At 36.3% G+C, this 11,268-nt stretch overlaps 1 protein-coding gene across 1 annotated transcript; it reads right to left on the bottom strand.

The window, feature by feature from the left end:
- Positions 1 to 9,376: 9,376 nt before the first annotated feature.
- LOC112778690 (uncharacterized) lies at positions 9,377 to 10,834 on the bottom strand. The gene is made up of 2 exons (XM_029295773.1): positions 10,708 to 10,834; positions 9,377 to 10,596 (listed from the first exon to the last, which is right to left on the bottom strand). The coding sequence occupies exons 1-2, from the start codon at positions 10,832 to 10,834 to the stop codon at positions 9,377 to 9,379; spliced, it is 1,347 nt and encodes a 448-aa protein (XP_029151606.1).
- Positions 10,835 to 11,268: the final 434 nt, after the last annotated feature.

The following is an 11,268-nucleotide window of genomic DNA, read 5'->3' as shown; positions in this document are numbered from 1 at the left end:
AATTCGAACCTAAAATACCAAAATCATATAAATTCCCAATTTCAACACCCCTCAGATTTGAAATTGAGAGGGGAAGATTTGGAAAAGATAGAATGAATTTCTTACCAAATTATTGGGTGGGTTTCGTAGAGGATTCCGAGACGAATGCGTGACCGCTGACGGCTTGTCAATCGCAGCTCTGGATAAAAAGTTATGACTAATTGAAATTTGAGTGAGGGTTTTGCTCTTTCCTTCTCCCCCTTTCCTAGCTTCAGCGTGTTTTTATTTTGGGGAAGGAACAAAGAGCTGAGCTCTTTATGTTATAATGGATTGAGTTGGGCCTTGGGCCCAATACAGGCCTGGTTCACCCGATTCGACCCGTTTGGGCCAATCTTGGGCCAAATTTTTTAGAAATTAGTGTCAAAATTCATATTTTAGATAATCCTACCTCATTAAACTATAAAACTCCATTTTCTAATTTATTGGATTAATAATTAATTTATCGGCTAATTATTTACTAATTTTGCGGGTTTTACATCCTACCCCCCTAACAGGAATTTTCATCCTTGAAAATATCGTCCGCCACGCGAGTTCATGAGAATAATCCTCCTTCTTAACTTAACATATAGTAGTTCCAAGGTCTTCCCACTCTGTGCTCTTCCGCTGCCGCACTTCGATTCGTTTATATCAACTTTCTGCCGATTTCTACAACGGCTTATGTCTGACAACTTCTCCTTCTCAGCATAACGGTCCTAATGCCCTCGCAACCTCCGCACTCCATCCCTTCAGCAGTATCTTTCATAGCAGCAGCCAAGAAAATCAACCGTATAACCTCACTCGTGGCCATGAAATGCCCTTTGGGTTCTGTCCACACCGCACAATTGATATTCAGGTGATGAATCTTAATATCTCAAATCTAGTGCTTCGAATCTCCAAAGATAATTCTCATGAACATTTATACTATATAAGTCAAACAGACATCCTAAAAAGCATATGCACACAGCCAGAGTATGCTCAGAAGCATAGTCAGTCCATTCCACAGGCTCTATGGAAACGAACTTCTCTGCTACCATAATGTAACACCCTACCACACAAAGTCTTATGCTTAAGTCATAAAACCGAGGTGGTGAGGCATTACATCCTCTAAAAGTAAAATTATATAATATAATATAGGTGAAAAATTTTTTTATTTAGGAGCCTTTGAACGAAAGTTAAAAGAAAAGTGTTAAACCAAAAATCGCAGCACTCACGAATACGATAACATAAATCGAATAGGATAAGATTAAACCAAAATATATATACAAGAGGTGACTTCCAAGGATAAAGATAACAAAACTTCGGACTCAGCTCGCGAATTCAAGACCGGTCAAAGAATATATATATGTATACAAGAAGCCCCAAGGTACCCAAAATACTGTTTACAAAACCTGTTTCTCCAAGTCAACCTCCAAGAGGGACAAACATAAAATATATGTACAATGAAGATACAAATATATACAACTCTACTAAATTAAAACTCCCAAAAGAACATTTCTTTGCTTCAGAAAGCTCCTAGTATGCCTCAGCGAGGTGCCTCACGTCCTGCATCTGAAAACCACAATATTTGTATGGAATGAAAATCGGAGGTTCTCAGCATGGTAACGGTTCCCACATAACTAACATATAATGTCCCGGAAAAGCCGGAGGCGATCCTAGAACTTCTGACAACAGATTCAAACTTAAAACTATCCTTTACAACCATAAATAAGCCATAAACAAAGTGGGGTAGCTAAGGGTTCAAAATTCTAACTCAACCTAACTTGATCCTTTAGCCTCTTACCTTCCTCTGTTCCTCCAGAACTCCACAACACAGACAAGCAAAATACAGACAAAGTAAGCACAAGTATAATACAATTAAAGCAGGTAAAAATTTTAGCAAGTAGGCATAATAATCACACAGGCAAGCCCAATTAATGCAGAATCAAACAAGACATACAAATGCATATGATGTATGTCTGTTCTATGGCTGATGATATTATCTGTTGGTTATATAACCAACCCAACACGTCCTAGTAGCTAACCATAGACAGAAACACCCATTGCGAAGCAAGTGGGTCTGAGCTACAACCCCGTGCTACTACTCGCTTAACCCAGAGTAAGTGGAATTAAACCACTACTGCTGCGGCTACTCAAGCGGGTGTTTAAAAGTTCAACCTAGAGCAAGCAGAATAATATACTACTGCTACTACTACCCAAGCATTACAATCACTGACCTGGAACAAGCGGGATAAACCACAATCCTTGCTACTGCCCAAGTATCTCAATCACTGACCTGGAGTAAGCGAGATGAACCATAATCCTTGCTACTACCTAGGTATCTCATTCAAGAATTCATTCAATCTCAAGTCAAACATTAAGTATAATTTATAATAATTTCATCATTAATCATCCTCATTAATCATGTTCATTCAAAATTCTAAAATTAACTCAGTTTTTCATAATTTTTCTTTCTCATCTCATATCCAGAGCAAGTGGACAATGCCACTGCCTACTACCCGGGGATCATATATTACATTCATTTACAAACCCTCATTTCCAAACTTCCTAAATCATCATTCATTACTTCAAACCTTTCTTATCTGTTAAGTTAACTCTTTCTCTAAGCTTACCCCTCTCCCTATAATCAGAACTAAGTTTCAGGGTCTTAGAAAGTAAAATTAGAGGTTCAAAATTACGTTTGAAAACATAAAATTCATTTTACTAAAATCAGGTGTCCCGCATACGCATCACATAGTTTGCATACGCGTGGGTGCGTTTTTCCCCTACTCGCGTAGGCACGCAGCCTCTTGCATACGCGGGATAGTCAACCCGAACCGAACGCCTGCGCAGCATGGGAGGCTCGCGTACGCAAGCTATGTAGAATTGACAAAAATCTTGAATACTACAAAATTTCATCTTAACACACCAAACTTCCGACGCGCATAACTTTCTCGTTTTAAAACATTTTTCACTCGTTCTTTAAATGGTGTAAACTTCACGAATCCAATTTTCATATAAAATAAGTTTGGAAACGTTTGAGATTCTGGAAGTCCAGTTATGACTCTCCGAAGTTCATTCAAAAATTAATTTTTTTCACATAACATTCTCAGCCTCTATTTTCACAGAAGTTACACTTTCCTAACAAACTACTTCAACCATATATAGCCTAAATCACACCAATTACACATCAATTCTTCATTCTCATATCAAGATATTCCTTACACAAAATCATTAACACCAACACCAACTCTTTCACTCATTACAACCTTATTCCTCAACTTACCAACAATACTAATTCATACATCATTAATATCGTCACCACATCAATCAACTTCATTATTACAACATAAATCAACAACAAGCATATACACTTCATCAATATTCACAAAATTTATATTATTTCACTGACAACAACATTAACTCGCCAAGCCTCATAAATACCAACCAATCCCAATTCATTAATAACATCGACATTCCAATAACATCATCCTTTTTATTTACCAATCCTCACATACAATATTAAACACATCATTCATACAACATACAATCCAACCACTCAACTCAACAACACTAACAACAAGTACTCTTATGTTCATTAATCAAATCAACAACCAACTTCAAACCAAACTTATTCTATGGTCATCTAGCCTAAGTTTTCACAAGACATTATATTTTAGTTACGAGAAATCAAAACTATACCTTGGCCGATTTTTGTAAGGGTCTGAACACCACAATTAGCACCATTCCGCACAAACTCACAGCCCCCAAAACCTCTCCGAACTGTTCCAGCCACCAAGGTCCAACACTCAAGCTCCCAACATCATCAATGTGCTCCAAATCAACAATATTCAATCTAATCCCACAACATATCACTATAATCAATATTCAAACTTGCTAATTCACAAATCAACATAAGGCTTGGAGTTCTTACCTTACTCACACCTCAACTGAACAAAACTCGCTAATTTCTACGAGTTAATTCGAACCTGAAACACCAAAATCATATAAATTCCTAATTCCAACACCCCCTCAAATTCGAAACTGAGAAAGGAAATTTTGGGGAAAAGAGAATGAATTCCTTACCATGTTATTGGGTGGGTTTTGTAGAGGATTCCGAGATAAATACGTGGCCGCTGATGGCTCGTCAATCGGAGCTCCGGATCTAAAGTTATGCGAATTGAAATTTGAGTGAGGGTTTTGCTCTTTCCTTCTCCCCCTTTCCTATGGCTTTAGGAACAAAGAGCTGAGTTCTTTGTGTTATAACGGATTGGGTTGGGACTTGGGCCAAATACGGGCCCAGTTCGGCCCGTTTGGCCCAATATTGGGCCAAATTTTTTAAAATTAGTGTCAAAATTCATATTTTAATTAATCCTATCTCATTAGACTATAAAACTCTATTTTTAAATTTCTTGGATTAATAATTAATTTATTAGCTAATTATTTACTAATTTTGCGGGTTTTACATCCTACCCCCCTAACAGAAATTTTTGCCCTCGAAAATATCATCCGCCACGCGAGTTCATGAGAATAATCCTCCTTCTTAACTCAACGTATAGTAGTTCTAAGGTCTTCCCACTCTGCGCGCTTTCGCTGCCGCACTCTAATTCATTTATATCAACCTTCTTCCGATCTCCACAATGGCTTATGTCCGGCAACTTCTCCTTCTTAGTATAACCGTCCTAATGTCCTCACAACCTCTACGTTCCATCCCTTCAGCAGTAGCTTTCATAGCAGCAGCCGAGAAAATCAACCGTATCACCTCACTCGTTCCCACGAGACGCCCTTTGGGTTCTGTCCAAACCGCATAATTGATGTTTAGGTGATGAATATTAATATCTCGAATCTAGTATTTCAAATATCCAAAGGTAATGCTCATGAAAATTTATGCTATATATGTCAAACAGACATCCTAAATAGCATATGCACACAGCCAGAGTATGCTTAGAAGCATAGTCAGTCCATTCCACAGGCTTTTTATGGGAAACAACTGCTCTGCTACCATAATATAACACCCTACCATACAAAGTCTTATGATTAAGTCATAAAACCGAGGTGGTGAGGCGTTACGACCTCTAAAAGTAAAATTATATAATATAATATAGGTGAAAAATTGTTTTATTTAGGAGCCTTTGAAAGAAAGTTAAAACAAAAGCGTTAAACCGAAAAGCGCAGCACTCACGAATACGATAACGTAAATCAGATATGATAAGAGTAAAACAATATATATATATACAAGAGCTGACTTCCAAGGATACAGATAACAAAACTTCTGACTCGGCTCGCGAAATCAAGACCGATCAGAGAATATATATATATATATATATATATATATATATATACACACACAAGAAGCCCCAAGGTACCTAGAATATATTGTTTACAAATCCTGTTTTTCCAAGACAACCTTTAAGAGGGACAAACATAAAATATATATATACAGTGGAGATACAAATATATACAACTCTAACAAATTAAAACTCCCAAAAGAACATTTCTTCGGTTCAGAAAGCTCCTTGTTTGCCTCAACGAGGTGCCTCACGTCCTACGTCTGAAAACCACAATATTTGTATGGAATGAGAACCGGAGGTTCTCAACATGGTAACGGTGTCCACATAGCTAAAATATAATATCCCAGAAAAGTTGAAGGCAATCCTAGAACTTCCGACAACAGATTCAAACTTAAAACTATCCTTTACAACCATAAATAAGCAATAAACAAAGTGGGGTAGCTAAGGGCTCAATATTCTAACTCAACCTAACTTGATTGTAACACCCTAATTACCCTAAGCCTTATCTCATGCCGTAAGCAAAGGTTAATCAAGAGTTACGACAATTCTAAGGTTCATATATAAATATATATAGAAGGAATAATAATTCTAGAAGCCCGATGAAGAAAATAAGCTCAAAATACGTAGTTACAAAGTGCAAACGTTCACACGAAGCTACAAGCGTAAGAGATAAGATCCACTATGTAAGGTAACAAGGTATATGTAGTTATATAAGAGTATAATAATCATAAGATACTAGCCTAAGCCCGCGGAGTTTGGATCGGCTAGTTAAATACTGACATACAGAGTTTTGAAGATAAATCAGCTTATACAAAATATCTCTTATAAAGTAAGACTCTAAGTCAAATAAAATACAAAAGTGAGAGTACTAGCCAAAATAACCAAATTGACAACAAAATAGAATATAATCCTCTGCTCTGCTACCATCAAGCAACTCATTGAGGTGGGTTGCGACCTGCATCTGAAAAACACAACAACGTATGGAATGAGAACCGGAGATTCTCAGTATGGTAACAGTACCCAGTAAAGTAAGATGTAAGACCCCGGGATGCCAAAGGCAATCCTAGAGCTTCATACCAAAAAAATATTCAAGCTTAGAAACAATAATAAATAACTTAAATCGTAACAGTAAACAAGGGTATCTAAACCTAGGGAGTGTCCAACTAAAACTAGTCACCGCTGTCCCACAGCCTTCACCTGCCTAGCCTCCGTGCTATCCCATTGCCACCGCCTACCTAACCTTCTCAGCACCAGACAAAAACAGATAATGCAAGCAAGGAAAACACAGGTAGTATTCATGTATATACAAGTAATTCAAGAAGCAAGTAGGCATATTATACAATTAGGAAAACTCAAGTAATCAAAGTAAGCAAACATATAGAAGATGCGCATGATGAATGTCTGTCCTATTGGCTGTGATATCACATGTCGGTTATAGTGCCAAACCTGACAGAAAATCCGGTCGGCAATTCCCGGATTAGTCTCTCTATTGTGCACACTCAGGAGGAATAATTTCGAGGGATAAGCGCCCTACCACCTTCTCCTTTCAAAGGGAAACGTTCCGAGGGAGAGTGCCCTACCACCATCCTCTGGATGCCGCATGATTCCGTGGGTTAGTGCCCTACCACCTTGCAACCAGAGAGAAACCCATGCTCAGGAGGAAAAATTTCGAGGGATAAGTGCCCTACCACCTTCTCCTTTCAGAGGGAAAAACATTTCGAGGGAGAGTGCCCTACCACATTTCTCTTGAGCGATAAACATGAGTGAGAAGCCCAGCTTCAAGCCTCACATCTGAACGTAGGCGGGAGACTATCACAGCCTCTACGATGGATAATAATGCATATCATAATCACGTATTCAATCTCAGAGGCCACTCCTCATAGCACACTTCTGCTCATACTCATTCCATCACCCATAATCATTCATATCCAAGTTTTCAACTCATCACAACCCTCGTCAATTTATAACTTTCTATTCCGAACTCACTAGTTCGTCAATTTTCTTAATTCATATACCATTCTTCTTTTGCACTCCACCAAACCCATCCTCAGTACACCAGAAACCTAAGCCTCCGTTCTCTAACTTTTCAAAATAATACCAAACCAAATCTCTTAAGACCTTACCCATGTTTTAATGCCCAATAATAAGCCCAAGAGTCTTAAAATGGTGTCACAGAAACTTACAATCTTATTAAGAAGGTGAAATAGTTGAAAACAAAGCTTAAGTTTGAAAAACAGGGCGTGTGCGTACGCACAGGGGTGTGCGCGCGCACGCCCAGGAGATTTTAGAAAGTGTACGTACGCATAGAGGTGTGCGTACGCACAAGTATAAAATTTTCCAAACTCTGTTCGCTCGCACAAGGCGTGCGAACGCCCTCAACAGAGTGCACCTTCCAACATGTGCGTGAGCACAGGTTGTAAACCTTCGTTGGTTGTATGCGCGCACAGGTTGTGCTAGCGCTCTAAACAGACAGCCTTCCCCTGTGTGTGCATACGCACAAGGCTGTGCGTGCGCACATGTTCGAAAAATCACAGGGGTGTGCGTGCGCACAAGGATGTGCGTGTGCACACAAACCAGAAATCACAAATTCTGCAGCATGCACAGAATTCAGATTTTGACACCAAACTTTGAATGATCATAACTTCCTCTACAAAAATTCATTTCTTACAAAATTTATATCCATTTAAAGAGTTTTCAATGAACTTTAATTTAAAGCAAATCTCAACAAATTTCAAAAATTGAGGCTCAAGTTATGATCTGTCAAAATTCACCAAAAATCCATTTTTACCAAAAACACTAAAAACTCAATTTTGCCAAATTCTCAATTCAAGACCACCCCTCCAACCATTTTATCAATCACACAACCTTCTTAATCATTAAACCATTTAATACTCACCTCATTCCAACTCTAAATTCAACCTAATAGCACATCCAAATTCCTCAACTACCATTTAATATCATTCTCCTCAACTTCACACCTAAATTACTCAACCATTATACCATGTCACTACCAATCCATAATTTTCCATTTAATCATAAATCTACACTCATAATCATCATCAATCAACAACTACCTCAACTACCAAAACAAATCCTCATAAATTCCAATAGTCATTATCAAACAATATCTATCATTAACCAAACCCATCATAAAACTCATCAACACCAATAATACTCAACAATCCTCATCAACCACAATAACCAACAATAAAAAATCATCATCAATATCCATCTTCAAATCTCAACACCCACCAACATAACTCATCAATAATCATCATCTACAATATGTATATCATCACATTCAAACCCATTCATTCTACATCCAAACCATCATCAAGTATATATTTATATACAATTAACCATACAATCAGTGGCGGATCCAAAAAATTTTATCAGTGGGGCAAAAAAAAAAAAATATATATATATATATATATATATAATAGTTTTTATAATTATACTATGGTATTATAAAATATGATTATTTTTCAAATTATTTAACTAACAAATTAAAACAATAAAATAATAATTCAAAATAATAAACAATTTAAAATTCCATTCTTCTAGGTTTCATACTTTGAAAAGATTGAATAATCTTTTCATTGTCAATACAATCAAATGTCTCTCTTTCTATATATGTCACTAAAAATCATTTAAAATTCATCTCCCATACGGTTACGGAGCCGACTCTTTATGATGTTCATAGCAGAAAAAGTTCTTTCAACTGATGCAGTTGCTACAGGCAAAACTAAAGCTAACTTCAAAAGAAGAAACACTAATGGATAAAAAATATTTTTTTTGAGTCTCAACCAATTTCTAAGAAAGAGCACCAATCCCATTTAAATTTGAGAATTGATCATCAGAACGCACATCTAATATGAAATTCTCAAGTTGACTATCAAGTGCCAAAAGTTGAGTAGAAGAAAATTCTAATGGATAGAATTGAGCTAACTGGATCAACTTCTCCTTACCAAATGCAAAAAAATGAGTGTCTTGGATTCAGACAAGCTATACATAGAAACAATTCAGTATTCACCTCTATAAAACGATTGTTGAATTCTTGAAGTTGTCTGTCAACTACTTGATAGAATATCTCAACTTGAAAATGATGCAAATTTGAGATCTTTTGAGCTTTTTCGTCTTGATCTTCCTTGTAACACAAATATATCATCCATTTTTGGAATAGTAATATTATGTTTGTCACAAAACAATGAGACTTCGTCAAGTAAAAGAGACCAACCATCATCTCTTATAGTTTGCAACCGTTGCTTAGACACTTTAACCAATGCCATAGCATTTACAATGTCTTGATCATTCTTTTGTAACGCTTGAGATAATTCATTAGTAACTCTCAAGATATTTTTCATCAAGTGCAAGTTGAAAATAAATTCAAAGGATTGAATGACATTCAATAAATGACATGCTTCAGCTCTTTGTTCTGAATTATTTCCATCTTCCTCAACATATTCAAGAACATTGACCACAGAAGGAAACAAAGAAATTAATCTAAGTATAGTTCCATAGTGTGAACCCCATCTAGTGTCTCCAGCTCTTTTCAAAGCTATTTCTTGATATAAACCACGTCCACTAGAAATTTCTCCACTTTGTAATGCTTCAATTGTCTTAGTCATCTGACTATCACGAAGCATATCTCTTCGTTTACACGAAGCTCCAACAACATTGCACAAATTGGTTAACAAATTAAAAAGCAAAGCGATTTCAACTTGTTTTTTTGCAACCGTTACAAGATCTAACTGAAGTTGGTGGGCAAAGCAATGTACATAGAAAGCATAAGAATTTTCTTTCAATATCAAAGTTTTCAAACCATTAAATTCTCCTTGCATGTTACTTGCACCGTCATATCCTTGGCCACGTACTCTTGATAAACTTAAATTATATGTTTCTAATAATGACTCCAATGCTAATTTTAGAGATAAATCATTAGTATTAGAAACATGAACAAGACCAAGAAAATGCTCCCTAACTTGCCCTTCTTTATTCACATACCTTAAACAAACTGACATTTGCTCCTTAATAGAAATGTCGCGGGCTTCATCAACAAAAACAGCAAACAATTCATCCCCAAGATCATTCATAATAACTTTTGTCGTTTCACTTGCAGCAGCTCTTACAATATCTTTTTGAATTGAGGGAGCTCTTAGTTTAAGATTCCCACGAGCATTTTTGAAAGCACAATCAATCTCTTCATTATGTTTCACAAGAAAATTTAGAAGTTCCAAAAAATTTCCTTGATTAACAGAATCATCTGTCTCATCATTACCACGAAAGGCCAATCCTTGTCGCAAAAAAAAATCTACTACAATCAATTGTGGCTGTCAAGTGAATTTGATAATTTTTTTTAGCTTGCTCAGATTGTTTTTCAGTACAGTACTAATGTGTTATTTTGGCTTCATAAGTGCTTCACATTTTCTCCAAGCTTGATTATGAGCACTATCATGAATCCCAATATGAGTTTGTAATCTCTCCTTTTTTTTCCAATTTGAAAAGCCATTGGTTACAAAAGCATCGCCACCTTCAGTCTCAGGTTTCATAAGATAACAACAAAGACAAAAAATAGCATCTTTTGATATACTATACTCTAACTAATTGCCATAATCATCAAACCAATTAGGATTAAATCTTCGAAAAGAAGAACCACAAGCAGTTTGAGGAAAATCATGAGTCCTTGGTTGACAAGGACCTTTTTGCAAATATGCACATCTAACTTTGTCTCTGTCATTCGGATGATAACATGAAATCTTTGGTCGTTATCCTGGATCTGCTATGAGACTTTCTACTTCGAATTCTAAAAACCTCCTCTTGTTAGAAGAGGTGATGAATTGTTTTGGGATCCAATCTCCAATGATGAAGTTCTTTTGAAATATTTCTCCATTACTAATAGAATAAAATTATAAACCTAAATTAATTAATTAATAAAATTAATTCATAATTTTACACAAATTGACAAAAATATCTCAATATACAA

This window comes from Arachis hypogaea, chromosome 19 (genome assembly GCF_003086295.3).
Source record: "Arachis hypogaea cultivar Tifrunner chromosome 19, arahy.Tifrunner.gnm2.J5K5, whole genome shotgun sequence".
In the NCBI taxonomy this organism is placed as follows: Eukaryota; Viridiplantae; Streptophyta; class Magnoliopsida; order Fabales; family Fabaceae; genus Arachis; species Arachis hypogaea.
This window is presented reverse-complemented; position numbering and strand designations above follow the sequence as displayed.

Bases quoted from the DNA above. Each gene is read 5' to 3' on its own strand.
- LOC112778690 (XM_029295773.1), bottom strand. From the start codon at position 10,834: ATGAAACCTGAGACTGAAGGTGGCGATGCTTTTGTAACCAATGGCTTT. The intron at 10,597-10,707 runs GTGAAGCACTTA...TGATTGTAGTAG, and splicing joins TAATCAAGCTTGGAGAAAAT to ATTTTTTTTTGCGACAAGGA.